This window comes from Chaetodon auriga, chromosome 7 (assembly GCF_051107435.1).
Source record: "Chaetodon auriga isolate fChaAug3 chromosome 7, fChaAug3.hap1, whole genome shotgun sequence".
Lineage (NCBI taxonomy): Eukaryota > Metazoa > Chordata > Actinopteri > Chaetodontiformes > Chaetodontidae > Chaetodon > Chaetodon auriga.
This window is the reverse complement of record NC_135080.1, coordinates 22,185,606-22,201,593: the sequence shown is the minus strand read 5'-3', so window position 1 is coordinate 22,201,593 and position 15,988 is coordinate 22,185,606. Positions and strand designations below refer to the sequence as shown.

Genomic DNA, 15,988 nt, shown 5'->3' with positions numbered 1-15,988 from the left:
TGGTCTTGTTTCTGCCTGTGACAGTAGAGACACCCACAAAAATAGTGACTTCTGTGACAAGAAGCAAATTACACACACCATCGCAGTCACACATTTAGACACGCACGTCCACGCACAAATACAGAGGCAAGCAAACAGCAGGAAGTGTGCTTGTTAGTCATGTTCATAGAGTCTAGGTGTCATGTGATGCTGTTTTTCCTGCTGACTGCTGACCCTCGCAAATCCACTTGGCTTGACATCAGAATGACCTGCCTGACCTCCCACATTGTTTGTGTTTTTTATGTGTGTGTGTGAGAGAGAGTGAGAGAGAGAGAGAGAGAGGTAGAGAATGTGCGTGTGTGTGTGTGTGCGGGGAATTGGTGGGTGTAAAGAAGCAGCGTGTGGAGGTACATATTTTTACAGCACATTATGCTAATACTGCTCACTCATTGCAGGTCTCTTTTTCTCCTCTCACTTTCCCTCTGCAGCAAGTACAGACGTGTGTGTGGGACGTGTCTAGCCCGTTTAAGATAGTCCTAGTGAACGGCAGCAAGGTGAACGCAGAGGAGACTGCCAAGGTAAACTCTTGTTTTGTCCACCTCTGTAAAACATTCATTTATGTTCCTGTTAATATGTCACTGCACACACAAGACCTGCATGCTCAGTTGTGCCATGTCTCCAAAATTTCACATTTATTGTAGTAACTTAGGTAACACAAAGGATTTGATAATAGCTTTAGCTTCAACGTGAATCCACTGTGAAATACTTCAGATTATCTTGTTGATCTCTTTGCCAAGAAATCCCATGAAAACACCAAACACAACAACGATTTTATCCTACTAATAAATGTTGTCTTGTTGCCAAAGCACGATATACAGTATCTCATTCTTCTGTGCCGTAGAGCTCCATTGTTGTCCAAAAACTATTAAAAACACATTATGAGTCACACTGTCACACTGGCAGACATGTTCCTTCATTAGCATGAACACACACTGTAGTTTATTTTGAGTCAGTCCCGCAAACACTGTTCTGCTGCCAGAAATACTCAGTGGCACATTAAATGTGGATTTTAAATTCCCCAGTAAACGCACTATTTACTCCTGTTTGAGTGATCTTTGGTAAATATTTCAGTGGCCTTCATTTTAAAACTGTCAAATTAAGCAAAAGAAGAGTATGACAGTATATCTTTGCTGCTCCTCTACATGTCAACCTCACCCCCTCACCCAGGTCCAGGTGAGGGCGGGGCTTTTCCACGGCACAGAGCTGCTGTGCAAACCGGCGGTGAGCAGCGAGAGCAGCGGACGCTCAGACCACACATGGAAAGACAGCACGCTGGAGTTTGACCTCCCCGTCTGTGACCTGCCACGCATGACCCGCCTCTGCTTTGCCATCTATGCCGTCATGGATAAGGTCAAGAAGCAGAAGTCCACCAAAAATGCTCACATAAACAAGTACCAGACCATCCGCAAAGCAGGGAAAGTGGTAAGAAACATGTCTTGTAGTGGGTTAAATCAGTGCCAAGTTCTTCGGTTTCCACACATATACAACATCTTTATATCGTTCTTAACTCAGTCTTAATTTCACAAATTTCTCATTCTGGGATGCAGCACTACCCCATAGCTTGGGTCAACACCATGGTGTTTGACTACAAAGGCCAACTGAAGACTGGAGACATCATCCTGCACTGCTGGTCTTCCTTTCCTGGTATACACAAACAAACACACTCATGTTTACTTTATATCCACTAATGCAGTGAAGCTAGGGTTAAATGAACTTCTCCAGTGATCAAATCATTTCATGCGTCTCTGTGTGTGTCTTACCCAGATGAACTTGAAGAGATGCTGAACCCCATAGGAACCGTTCAGACCAACCCGTACACTGAGAACGCTACAGCGCTGCACATCCACTTCCCGGAGTACTTGTCACACTCCATCATCTTCCCTCCCTTTGACAAGGTCAGACAGCCGTCATTCATTCACTCACAGAAACATACCTGTGTGCTAGCATTAGCACACAATGCCAATAAGCTTAAATGTGTAACACACACAAACATCTCAAGGCTGCCTCGAATGTACCATTCTCAGACTATGTGTGAACTTAGACTCCTGGGTGAGACCTTTGGCCTTTTTTAAAGTAGTGAGTGCAGTTGAATTTGTCATCGCAGTGGCTGAGTGCTCCTCATAATGGTGCCTAGTGATTATGATGAAGTGGTGGCTGTTAACACAAGAGGATCAGGACATGCTTGGCCTGCCTAATGCCCCGTATCAGAGTATGTGTGTTCACTAATACAGTGCTCACTTACTTTTTTTGCAGATACTGGAAAAGGCTGCAGAGATTGCCAGAGCAAGTGACAGCGGATCCATGGTGAGTTGGTGTACGGTGGGAGATAATTGTGTGAACATGCCTAAAGATCGCTGTACATTGACAATGCATACAAAGGCAGACCAGGTGAAAATAGAGTGACATGTTTGTTTCAAGTTGGCCAACAACAAACAGGCATGCTCCATCATCTCTCTCTGTTTCTCACCCTCACACACACTGTTAACAGACACACACCACAGGGATATGGGCACATACAGCTAGTTTCCTTGGAAACCCATTTTCATCACTTTGGCAGGGTGTAGCAGCAAAAATATTTCAATCCCCTTCAAAACTCGAGACTCTAATCAGATTACTTGTATGTTTTCCTGCCTCTCCGCCCCTCAACTAAAACCCCACTCCTGGGTGTGTTACGGTTGGTTACATAATCCTGTGTTATGTAGAGGGCATGCCTGAACTCACCCCTTTTAATGCGAGGTGTGTGTGTGTGTGTGTGTGTGTGTGTGTGTGTGTGTGTGTGTGTGTGTAACTATGGATTAGTACAGACTACAGTCCTAGTGTTTATTTTTTATTGTAAGTCACTGTGTTTGCAGTCACTTCACAGATCCACGCAGTTCCTCTGACGTTATTCATCTGTGATCAAAGTTTCAGCATACATCATTACTCACTTTGCATTTCTATTGTTTAAAGCATGCATGTCCCCTTTGAATCAGAGCGTATACAACTTGTTTTAAACAGAGACAATACAATGTTAGTCCTTGTTTTGTTTATGTGGATGAATTAAGGCAGCTGATGAGAACTTGCTGGATACTTTGATACACTCCTGCCACCTAGAGGTTTATTACAGTCACTGCTGCTGCTCCTCGTCATCTTCTCATTTCCTTTTACATCCTGGTTCCTCTTCCAGTTTTTCTTCATCAGCACTCATCCTCTCACCCGTTTTTCTCCTCTACATCTTCTTCATTCTGTCCTCCTCCAACCGCCCAACCCAACCGACCATTCTACCTTTTTCATGGCTTCTGTCAGGGTCGTGGTGGTAAGAAGTTCCACATAGAGCTGAAGGAGATCATGGAGCGTGACGCGCTCTCACAGCTGTGTGAAAACGAGAAGGATTTGATCTGGACACTACGCTACGACTGTAGAGAGAATTTCCCTCAGTCGCTGCCCAAGCTGCTACTCTCCGTCAAGTGGAGCAAACATGAGGACATGGCCCAGGTTAGCCGGCGCAACACCTGTTCATGCATTTTGATGGTTCAACGTCAGTTCTTTTCAATCTGCAATTAGGTGACGCCCCAGATTAATGAAAGAGATTTATACCAGTGACAGCGGGAAGAGTTAGATTTTTATTGGTTGGGGCTGCAGTTTTGACACTATTACTTTGTTCAGCATTAACATGATGGTTATGCATCAGTCTTTGACAACAGACAATGCTTTCTGACAGCTACACACAATTAGAATGTAGCTCAGTAGTAAACCAGCTTCTCATATGTGTGACATTATACCTTTTATTTACAAAGCTACACAAGGACTGTATACTGTATGTATGTAACTCTGATTAAACATCTGCGGATCAGTTTCTTAGCATCTGTGTGTGTGTGTGTGTGTGTGTGTGTGTGTGTGTGTGTCTCAGCTCCAGGCACTGCTTCAGATCTGGCCCAAACTGTGTCCCAGAGAGGCTCTGGAGCTTCTGGACTTCAACTACCCTGATCAGTATGTCAGAGAATATGCTGTGCGCTGTCTCCAGGATATGAGGTAAACTTATGTATCCACCCACACAAAGACTTTTATATAATACATGTCTGTTTTTCTGTGTCTCATGTTCAAGCTTCAACATTTACATCACCCACTGCAGTCCAGGACACTTTGTTACATGCCTCCTTCTCCTTACTGATTTCTTTTATTTTCTGTTAGAAATGACTGTAAATGACTATGCATGAGTAGCCCAAATGAAAGGAAGATGAAAGCTAGAAAGCAGTTGTTCAGAAACCCTCCTCTCATGCTTCTCTCTCCTCTCTCCCCTCACCAGTAATGAGGAGCTGTCGCAGTACTTGCTACAGTTGGTGCAAGTCTTGCGTTATGAGCCCTACTATGACTGCGCCCTCACCCACTTCCTGTTGGAACGTGCCCAGAGGAACCGCAAGATAGGACACTTCCTCTTCTGGCACCTGCGGTGTGTACAGACACCAGTGTCCGTGTGTGCATAGAAAGAAGGGGAAAGAGATCGTATGTTTGATGAGTCCTGAGAGGTTTCTCCTCTCACTGTGGCTGTTCTGCTGCCCTCTACAGGTCAGAGATCCACATGCCAGCTGTTTCAGTCCAGTTTGCCCTCATCCTGGAAGCCTACTGTAGGGGCAGCATCCCTCATATTGAGGTTCTAAAGAAACAGGTAGGTCACTCATGCTGGCACACACACAGGCTGTTTTATTTAGTGGCTTTCTCATTTTTGCATCCATAGATTATGTCCCTCTTCCTCAATTCCATGTCTATGGTTCAGACTTTTACTCTACTAGCCTTCACTCAGGTACCAGGACAGCTGTGTTCTCGTGTTGATCCTGACAGGACTAGATTTATGATATTTTTAGCGAGCAACAACAGCGTCACCCTCCTGCCCTCTGCAGTATTGATTCTAACTGCCACTTCTGTGGACACTTCCTCCTACTTCCTCATCAGCACAGTCATTTATCTGGCCGCTTTCCTGTTTGTGAGAGTGTGCTCACTGACTTGAGATCACAATGCTGACATAGTCTGTTTAAGGAAGGATATAACAGGGGTGATTCCACTAATTCTGAAATATTGTTCCAACTTTTCCAACACTGTTACATGTTCTGTTTTTTGACTGTGCCAGGTGGAAGCCCTGAGTAAGCTAAAGTCGGTGAATGAGCTCATTAAGCTAGGAACCATCAAGAATGCTCGGAGTAAGACCAAGGAGGCAATGTTGACCAAGGAGGCCATGATGACTTGTCTGAGGCAGAGCGGCTACTCAGAGACTCTGTCAGACCTGCACTCCCCTCTAAACCCCAACGTCCTGCTGTCTGGTATCAAGTAAGACAGCACTGTTGTGATCACAGATCAAAGTTACAGATCGGGTTGAATTTTTTTCTCCTCTCAAAGCGTCATTTTTATCTGTCTCTCATTCGCCCTTCAGTGTGGAGAAGTGTCGGTACATGGACTCTAAGATGAAGCCACTCTGGATCGTTTACAACAACAAGCTGCTGGGTGGAGACACCCTTGGAATCATCTTCAAGAATGGAGACGGTAGGGGGAATCAAAGAAGGCGGGCTTTGGCAAGGAGGTCATGATGACGAGGGGTTGAAATCACTTTTCATCTTTGAGTAAACTTTTGCTTTTAAAAGTACAACATTTTCTCTTGAAAGTAAGAAACTGTTTTCATTTTCTTACAGACCTAAGACAAGACATGTTGACCCTCCAGATTTTGAGGTTAATGGATCGGCTATGGAAGGAGGCTAGTCTTGACCTCAGGTGAGTTTCTTTGTGCTCACATCTGTGTGCGCGCGTGTGTGTGTGTGTGTGTGTGTGTGTGTGTGTGTGTGTGTGTGTGTGTGTGTGTGTTAAACGGACAGACCTCGTCGAGCTTGTTTGTTCCTGTTCTCTGTGGGGAAGGGGAAGCTCTGGTGGGGTGCAGCAGAGGAGGGGAGACACTAAATTACCCCATGCTAGTTTGACCTCCAACCTTCTTACACCCTAGACTTCCATCCATGCAGACACACACTCATACACACACACACACATTCAATATCTGCATTACATCCTAATCAAATCCACACTTTCACACTTTGACAAAACCCTTTTCTGTCTTCGTCATACTCTGACACATCTGGAGCTGAGCAGTGGAGGGGGTTGTTTTGACAGTTGAGCTTGAGGACAGTGCTTCAGATTACAGGGACATGAGTTCATGAGTTCGAACACAGTGACGGGACATTGTGAATGAAGGGAAGGACAATGTAATGAAACCAGTATGATGGTGGGTGTGAGTTTGCTCTGTGATTTCTTGCTGATATATTTTAGCACATGTAGCCTTACTTGTCGGCTGTCTGTCGTCATTTTCTCTGATTTATTTAAAGTTGAGTAAGAAATGCCTTGAAGGCATTTGGTCTCCATCAAACTTGTCAAACTGCAACTGAAATCCAGAAATTGAATCTGCTTTGAGCATCATTGGGTCATGGCTGTCTGATCTATGAGACCTTTGGGCCACTGTGTCAGAAAATTATTACAAAAATGGAAGTATTCTGAGGAAGATTTGTCCAGTTCCTGTATTTCTGAATCCTGAAAAATGAAAAGCTACTGCCATCTTGTGGAAAGAAAGAAGAAGGGAATGACGAAGAAAACCTACCATCATCTGGCTGGTCTGCACGTCATCATGTAATCACCATATGTTCTTCACCAAATGTTCCCATCTGTCCTGTCTCAACTCAGTGTAAACACAACGATATTTTACACTGTCAGAAAGCGTGAATTGCTCCCAGGGGAGTGGATATGGATGAACATCCCAATAAACCACAGCCTAGTATATTAATCTCATGAATACACAACAGTGGAAATGGAACTGGAGCAACACACAGAAAGCTACATTTAGACTGCCTGGTCATCAAGCCCAAATCAGACGTTTGCTTTCATATGGCACGGACTTTTGGATCTAGTTTGGATCATGTTTTGGGGGACTGTTTTCATTGATATGTTGAAATAAATGTGACAGAAATCAGACACTGTCACCATATCTGACAGCTCTTATGGTACGCACAGTGTTTCAAGTGTAAGCAAATGGGGCATGTGTAAATAACAAGCGATTGGTATTTTCCAGGCTAACTGACTGACGTGAATGTGAAGAAAGGCTTGATGAGCTGATCGTGTTCTGCATGTATCAATAGGGGTAGCAGTTTTTTTCAGATCTGCCCACCAAATCCTGCAGGATGGACATGTTCACAATGTTTAATTGACAGCATTAAGCTCATTTCTTCTTCTTCTCTACCTATCATGCAGAATTGTACCGTATGGTTGCCTAGCGACAGGTGACCGGGCAGGGCTGATCGAGGTGGTCTCATCAGCAGACACGATTGCCAACATCCAGCTGACCAGCAGCAATGTGGCAGCAGCCGCCGCCTTCAACAAGGATGCTTTGCTCAACTGGCTCAAAGAGAGAAACTCTGGGTGAGATGCCGCCTGCTGATCAAATGAACCTTTCAGTAACTGCAGTTTGAGCATCTTTGGAGCAGAGGATGTGTTACAGGTGACAGGGACCACTGAGGCTCACTTAGAGGAGAATCCAGAATGTATCCTGTGTATGTTTTGTCTTGACAGCGACGCGCTTGATCGGGCCATCGAGGAGTTCACTCTGTCATGTGCAGGCTACTGTGTAGCCACCTACGTCCTGGGCATCGGAGACCGCCACAGCGACAACATCATGGTCCGCAGCACCGGACAGGTATGACAGACTGTGTGATTTATCTGTGTGTATTATCCACTCTCTCGCTTTATTTTTTACTTGTTCCACTGCACTCACTGATTGGCCTTCTTGTCTGTCAGCTCTTCCACATAGACTTCGGCCACATTCTGGGCAACTTCAAGTCCAAGTTCGGCATCAAGAGGGAGCGTGTACCATTCATCCTCACACACGACTTCATCCATGTGATACAGCAGGGCAAGACGGGATACACAGAAAAATTTGGCAGGTTTGTTCCACTTAGTTTATCCTTTTATCTGAAGCCTGTTTTTCTTTCACATTTATTTGTTGGGGGATCAGAAGAGGAGTGCAGACACATACACAAAAGTGCAGAATAACTGTAAATATGAAATGACGGTGGACCACACAGGGGAGCCAAAGATGTATGTATGCATATAGAAGGCATCACAATCATACCACAGCTTGTGTGTTGGTGCAGTACTCTCTCCCACCAGCAGTTGGCAGTAGAAGCTCAGGCACTGATGAATATCTAGTTTTCACTGAGGAGAAATGTTCTATGATCAAATTCAGTTTATTTTTAAAGGGATAAGGAAATTGCAAACATATAGTAAAGTACCAGGATCATCTCATATTTCTCTGATTATTTCATCCTCTTAGTGCTTCAAACACATTCAGTGTGTTAAGAAACTTCAGGTGTTCTGTGAAATTTAAAGAAGACATATCTAAAACATTAAATTCAGATATTATACAGATGCTTTCTTAATTTTTATTGTTGTTGCATTTTTTTTTTCTGCTAAAGATGCATCATTTTAAACAAACCTGTGCAGTGTGGGCTGATGCCTCCAGTGAAAATGTTCAAGCGAAATTAAAAATCTATCATATGAAACTATGATGTTGGCCTTTATACTCCACTTGTTAGTTACTATTCCCGTAGATGGATAGATGACTGAGCTGAAATACATCAAGAGTCTGAAAATATATAAACCACAATAACCTGTTTCTGATACTGAGGCTGATGAGAAGTGTATGCTGATGTGAGATGCATTCGCTTCATAAAGCGACTCTGTTAAAGCAGCATTGTTTACCAAGTAGGTATGATAGAAAGCGTGCAAGTCATTTTGTGAAAGTGGAAATACCCGTGTGTTACGGTAATCTGTGTTATTATGACCTACATTCATACTGTACCACAGGAGTAAACATGTGGAGACAGGTCCTGCGTATCAACTGTTTCTGTAGCCAAAGTTACTACAGCTCCGAAATCATCCAAATAAACATATAATGCTCTCATGTGTGGTAAGAAGTCGGGGTCCATCGTGAAACTGTTACCGTCTTGTGTTTTCACAGTAGCCTGTCAGCCATTGTTTTGTTAGCATTGAGTGCTGGATTGTTAGCAGCCTGTGGCCATGTCATCTGACACGGGCTGAAGGGGTCGCCCAAGTCTTTACATCTGTAACATTCACTGACTGAACGGCTTTACATATACACTTGCTGACATTTACACTGCCTAGTTATGCAACAATTAGGCTTCGCAGCTGGGTGTTGGTGATATATTCTGCCTGACATGAGAGCATGAACTCGAAAGTGATCTATCCTCAAAAATGTTTATCTGTAAAATGAGAAGTATGGTTGTGGTACATTGTCACGTCAGCATGTGGTGAGCGTGGGTTCAAGAAATGGTACATTGTGTGTCTAGTCAGAACGAGAACATGTATACAAACATGTTGTGAAAGCGGAAATGCCCTGGTGAAACCATCGCCTACCCTCTATATGATGACCCACAGTGTGTTCAAAACATATTTCCCTAACACCTGGACATTAAAGTAAGTGTCTGCATGGGATGTTCAGCACCCCTTACATTATTTATATGCTACAACAACTAAGCTGTCCACAGAGGATCTATTTAACACATAAACACATTGTGATCATGTAGGTGTGGTTGCTAGAAAACCATTAGGTTTTAATGTCCATGCTTGTAATGTGTTCCCTGAAACCACCTTGTACGCTGACCGAAGTCAGAATGCAGAGCGTCATCACTGCATGGTTGACCTCAAACATAAAGGAAGTGTTTGTCACTTGTTATGAACAGTGTGAGGAAACCTCATGTCGCTGAGCAACAGATCTACAGATTTTTTTACACACAGATGGTTCAGAGCATGGAGTGCAGTCCCAAAAAAAAGCCTTCTCACACTGAGGATATACTGTGTTTACAAAGCATGCTGAAGGAGGCCACTGACTTTTTTTTGGATGTTCTTTACTTTCCTTAAAAGGAAGCATCACAAGAGAACATCATGCATATCGTTATCGATTCAAATAACTGTTGACACTGTCCTGTATATGTCGGAACTAATGGATCGTGTACGCGTGTTTATGTTGGTCTTGTAGTTTCCGTCAGTACTGTGAGGAAGCCTATCTAATCTTGAGAAAGAACGGGAACCTCTTCATCACACTGTTTGCCCTCATGCTGACCGCTGGACTGCCTGAGCTCACTTCAGTCAAAGACATCCAGTACTTAAAGGTATTACACACGCATACACAGCAGTTTTTATACATGTGTACATGTACATGTGTCAGTGTGAAAGAAGACTGATAAGCTGTGCCTCACGTAGACTACACTTTATCACAGGACATCTTCAGTTTGCATGTTTTGTCTCGCCTGTTTCACCCTTTTTGGCACCTGAATTCTCCTTTGGTATTATGTGGTAAATTCTGTGGACATAATGGGTCCAGTAGTGTATAGAAATACAGTTACGTATCTCCAACATACCAGCGTGCTGCGTGGGAGAAACTGTATATTTAACACATTCCACGTCCCCTCTTACAATCCCCCTTTCCCCCCTCAGGACTCTCTGGCTCTGGGTAAAACAGACGAGGAGGCGCTGAAGCAGTTCCGCCAGAAGTTTGACGAGGCCCTGAGAGAGAGCTGGACAACCAAAGTCAACTGGATGGCCCACAATGTGGCCAAAGACAACCGCTCCTAGAGCTGGTGAGACCCCTCATAGGCCAGGGGTCAGGGGCCAAGAGGACACAGTGAAGGAGCGTGCAAGTGTGTGGGAGGGGAAAGGTGTGCCGAGGAGACGGGGTGAAAGCCACCCTGGATTAAAGAAGGGAATCTAGCAGAATATCCCAAACATGAGCAGATTCACCCCCATATACTGTACGTACAGAGTAAACCTGCTCTCCAAAACATTTCAGTTTAGCCCGCACCTTTACTTCCTGTATCCCTCCTCGCCTTGCGTCACTCTGGCATGGTGCCTCCTGAAAATCCAAACTCACGGTCTTGTGACATTTCTGTGGAATCATGGTGGGTAAAGTCGTTGCAAGTTTTGCACAGGCACAGCAGCTGACAGAGCACACAGCCAAAGGAAGGGAACTGAAGCACCCACTCTGCCCACACTAAAAATGAACTGTCCCTGCATAGCGGGCCGTGTGTTCGAGTGGTTGAATTTCATCAGGCAGACTTGAAACTCCGCTGGTATGGACCCTGAAGGGGGCCGTGGTCTGACCACACCCCTGAACTTATATAAGTACAGCAGAGATAACAGATGGGTGTGGAAAGGGCGGAATGGAAAGGACAAACTCGTCTGACCCCCATGTCTTAAAACAATGTGCACAGCACCCACAGGAAGTGCATCTTAACTGTCTTGCTCCCGCTGCCTCAAAGTGTGCCTCAAAACTGCGGGAAGATTGTATTTTTTATGAGTTTTCTTTTTCTGTTGCCATTTAAGAATTTATCGTGAGACGTCTATGTGCCAGACTACTTTACTAGTCCACAGAGTAAACTTGCATTAGGGAAATAATGATGAATGAGAAGGAATGATTAGAGACAAAGATGCCCTAAGCCTTTGGTCCTCTGTCTGAATCTGACTTCCTTTGGTCCATTGAACACTGGAATGTTTTCAGCAAGAAATTTCAAAGTCTTTTAATGAACTAAACACTTTATTTTTCGTTTCTTTTATTTTGAAATGACAATGTGCATTGTTTCTTTCAGAGATTTCAAATCAAGAGCATTATTGGACAAAGAGTTATCACCTGTGAGTTGTCACTGTTCAGCTTGTCTTAAAGCCTAAAAGGATGTCAGCGGTTTAAAGCGCCACCCCGCCCATGCTAGCAACCATGACAAAGAAACTCACAGAGGAGCGACTGATGCTTTTTAACATGTTAGTACCAAAACAAAAAGCAACATTTAGTAATTTCATTGTTCATACTGTGTTTTTAATTGTCTGTTTCTGAATTGAATGTGAAAATATGTGCCCCTCTCTTTTTAAGTATATTTGTTTTTATACAAGCAGATGTGGGCGGAGTTTATCAGTAGGGATATTACACTGCGATGCAAAGCTACTTCCTCGTTTTTGACATACGGTGCTCCTCAGCATCTGCATCTGTGTTTGATTTTCGTGCAATATCCGAGTATATGAACCATATCCTATTACATAAAACCTTAGGCCCGGGCCTAAGCCTATAATGGTGTTTCTCTGTTGGTTTATGTGTGATGCAGCTGTATTTCGCACCACTAGCCTTCAAAAGTCTCAGACACTGGATATTGTCAAATGTACAGGCTTTTATTGTTTTGCTGGTTTTTGTTTTCATAGGAGTTTTATTAAAGTTATTTTCCACCGCGCTGCATTTCTGCCTGTAGTCTGTTTCCTTGGTCTAGATGTGGGTTGCGTGACTGCTCCCACTCAGAGCAGCACCATGTGTATTTTGGCCAGTTTTGAGAGCTTATTGATTCCTTATCAGAAATATACTCCGACATATTTTGCCTGCTTTATTCTGCAAGAGAAAATAAGAAAGTAGCCTCATCGCCAGAGAGAAGTTCACAGTGCCTCTGTTCGCCTCAGCTAAACAAGTGTGAAAACACTAAAGTCTTTATTTGAAGATGTTAGATTTGAGCAAGGGCAGAAGATATTGTTGCTCACCCTGACACACTTAAAAGAAGAAGAGAAGAGACGCTGACTAACAGCTGAAAAAGCTCCAGTCGTTACACAACTGTTATTCTCTCAGCAACCAGACGCAGTGCAAGGAGTTATTTAAGGACAGGTTTTTGGCTTCTCCCCACACGCAAAATCCACTGAGGGAAAACGGCAATTTTCAAACCTTGTCACGTAATCTCATCTGTGGAAATAAAATTAGCTCGATTACCGTTTGTGAAACATTAAATCTTTTTCATTTAGCTGCTTTTTCTGCTGCTAGAGACTTAAACTGAGTGCAAAGCCTCAGTGTTGGTCCCAAAAATGACGGCAACTTTTAGCTGTGAAGTCAGATCCTGTAAGAGTAAATGTAAATGACTCTGCTATACCTTTGGGAAAAATAAAAAATAAAAAAAAATATTTTACTATTACGCAAAATTATATATATATAAGCGCTTAATGCAGAAAGTATAGTCTTACACATTGTTAATTTCATCAATGACAACAGAAATGACATTGATAATGTCAAATGTAGCATAAAGGTGGAGCTGGTGTGGAGGTGGGTTTTAAATGGCTTGAAGAGGAAGCAGTGAGGGTAAGCAGGCTATGACAGCTTAAATAGAGATCAGCTGTCAGCTGATGTTGGCTGGTCTGAGATCAGCTGAGCCATGAGCCAGTGAAGCTAGAATGCCAGTTGAGCTTGACCTCTGTGGGCTGCCTGCACTTGCGCCAGTGTATGCATGATTAAGATCTAATGTTTGCGCAGTACCTTTATATAAAAAATCTAAAAATTACTTCTCCCTGCCTGTAAACACCGTTCACTGACTTCAGATGAGCAAATTATTGTGCTGAATTTGATTTATGGGAAGTGAAGCCCCTGTGTGTGCTCCCTCACTTGCGTGTGTGGTGGTGACCTTGGTGACCTCCTGCCTCTACACTACAATTAAAGAATATTATGTGGATGTTTGCAACTGCCACCCACCTCATCATCATGGGGATCCTTTGTGTGCGGGCTCTTCCTCATCTGAAGTGTACAGAAGTGCTTTTTTAATGCTGCTTGTATGACTCAGAAGGTGTATTTCTTTTCACTGTGGGGAATGTTGAAGTCTCGAACTTCAGCAATCGTCATTTGTTGCTTCTCAATTACTTGGACCCACGTTCGTTGCTCAGAATGAATCATCTGCTGTATGTGCGTTCTTGTTCACTGGCGTTACATAATTCAATACCTGTTAGAGGGGAGCACAGACACAGTAGTAGATAGAAACAAGGGAGGCTGTTAAGTAGCTGTGCGCTGTCCCAGTCTTCCATTGATGCATCCGTGACACTCTTTTCCACTCCCTTAATTTTAGCTTGCACACATTTGACGCTGGCCTAATTTAAGAGGCCTTATAGTACATGCTGGTTACTAAACAGGGACCTTTATACATGAACAGGATCACACCTACACAGTCAAACATAAAGCCAAATGCTGTTGACACTGTGTTTTCCCACGACCAGGACATAAACACAACAAAGGATTCTGGAAATGCATTCAAAAGGGATACAACGGAGTTCAGCCCATCAATGCAACTGACCTTGAAATGATGTCTTTCTATTCATTTCTGTTGTTAGTGTCAGCCACCTGACCTGCAGAAGGATCCATGTTCAAGCATCTGTGGAGTAAGCTTTGTTTCAAGATTCAGAAGTATGTAGCAGCACTACTCCACTACACACACGTCAGAGGGGATACTATCCTGATGCATTAATAACAATCTAATATATCTCTCAGTATATCAGTCACAGGGGTCATTTTTCAGCATAAATACCAGTTTTACTTTTGATTCGTAAAGTACATTTTTTCTTCTTTTCTTTTCTTGAATGTTTTACTGGTACTTTTACTTTAAATAGTATGAATACTTCTTCCACCACTGCATGCACAAATATGACACTTTTTGACAAGTCAGTCCTTCATTTCACAAAAATGTTGTTTGCAGCCTTGAAGATATATGTTCATATGTCATTAAACATGTTGTCAGTGGTAAGAATATATGTTTTTGCAGGTACATTTGTTCATCAGTTTATGATATTTTTTTTCATGCTTTATTCTCAGTTACTTCCTATTCAGCCAGTGTGAGTCAGGTTAGTCCTGCTTGCTCAAAAGCACTGATCTGAATCCCACCCTGACCTCTCATCTCTGCACCGTCAGTAGCAGGAAATACATCCCATGATCCTGAGACTTCCCTTCAAAAACAGTAATGTGTCAGTAATTTAATGTATGCACAGTAAATTATGTGCCAATATATATCATTTATATTCAGATGTAGTGGATTTCTGGTTAGATAACCATGATTGTCATGACCGTCAGTCAAAGCTCTCACAGGCTTTACAGTTAAAGCCACCCACATAATGACTCACTCGTGTTTAGGGAGTTCCGCCCACCTGTAGGATCCCCCAGTCTGCTGTCACCACCAGCAATTGACTCTGTGTGTGTGTGTGTGTGTGTGTGTGTGTGTGTGTGTGTGTGTGTGTGTGTGTGTGTGTGTGTGTGTGTGTGTGTGTGTGTGTGAGTGAGAGAGAGAGAGAGAGAGAGAGAGAAACTCAGATAAACACATACCTCTGTGTTGAGGACATTAGTCGTTCCACCTGTACAACATCCACAACTGGATGCAACGAGTGTACACCTCGTCTTAGGAGGCCTGTCGAAAGACTTCCTGGGAAATGTTGGAAAACACAAAGCAAACATGGCGCGTAAAGTCAGCGGTAAAGCCTCATACATCAGTGGGGTATCACACAAGCCAATTTAGAGAGGGCGGATGTGTGACACTTGGTTCTTCACATGTTGTGGTGTGTGGACGCTGAGGACCATGAGGCACACTGCAGGGTGGAAGGTAAATTAGAGGGCCTGCTCAGTGGGGCGCGTGGTACAATCTTGAAATTGGCATTCGTGGTACATAGGGAGCTCGAGAGCGCAGATTTCCACTCTGTGCTGCTCCACGGAGGCGCCTGGCATGAGACGAAGAAGTGTGGTGTTATGGCTGCCGCGCCAGCTTGTGAGAATAAACTGCGTGGTCTGCAGGCTGCGGCACTCACCAACTGCGATGAGCAAACCTGGCACAAGGCGGAGTCCCATTCATCCACACAGACTGATCAGTGATCAGATCTGTGTGGAATAAGACCATGATGTAAACCCTCATCCCACCCAGACATTATGCCCGATACGCACTTGCTGTCCTGTGTCATCTGTGTTGTTGTCTTGTTTTCACTTGTATGTTCGCGCACACAGTGAGACTGTGAGACATTTTTATCTGTATGTGCCGAAATTGACAATTTGAGTGGTCATGCAAGCAGCACACGGAGAGATGTCTGGAGATGATTGTAGCAGTCG

The 15,988-nt window shown here is 43.7% G+C and overlaps 1 protein-coding gene across 1 annotated transcript in view; it reads left to right on the top strand.

The window, feature by feature from the left end:
- pik3cb (phosphatidylinositol-4,5-bisphosphate 3-kinase, catalytic subunit beta) overlaps positions 1-12,340 on the top strand; it is a 52,306-nt gene extending 39,966 nt beyond the window's left edge. The window contains exons 8-24 of the mRNA XM_076735375.1: positions 468-557; positions 1,207-1,461; positions 1,587-1,683; positions 1,804-1,934; positions 2,293-2,343; positions 3,325-3,513; positions 3,929-4,050; positions 4,325-4,468; positions 4,585-4,684; positions 5,144-5,340; positions 5,444-5,553; positions 5,700-5,778; positions 7,297-7,464; positions 7,615-7,738; positions 7,840-7,985; positions 10,100-10,232; positions 10,558-12,340. Of these exons, the coding sequence (XP_076591490.1) occupies positions 468-557; positions 1,207-1,461; positions 1,587-1,683; positions 1,804-1,934; positions 2,293-2,343; positions 3,325-3,513; positions 3,929-4,050; positions 4,325-4,468; positions 4,585-4,684; positions 5,144-5,340; positions 5,444-5,553; positions 5,700-5,778; positions 7,297-7,464; positions 7,615-7,738; positions 7,840-7,985; positions 10,100-10,232; positions 10,558-10,695 (2,274 nt within the window). The 3' untranslated portion in view covers positions 10,696-12,340. The remainder of the gene's footprint in view (positions 1-467; positions 558-1,206; positions 1,462-1,586; positions 1,684-1,803; positions 1,935-2,292; positions 2,344-3,324; positions 3,514-3,928; positions 4,051-4,324; positions 4,469-4,584; positions 4,685-5,143; positions 5,341-5,443; positions 5,554-5,699; positions 5,779-7,296; positions 7,465-7,614; positions 7,739-7,839; positions 7,986-10,099; positions 10,233-10,557) is intronic.
- Positions 12,341-15,988: the final 3,648 nt, after the last annotated feature.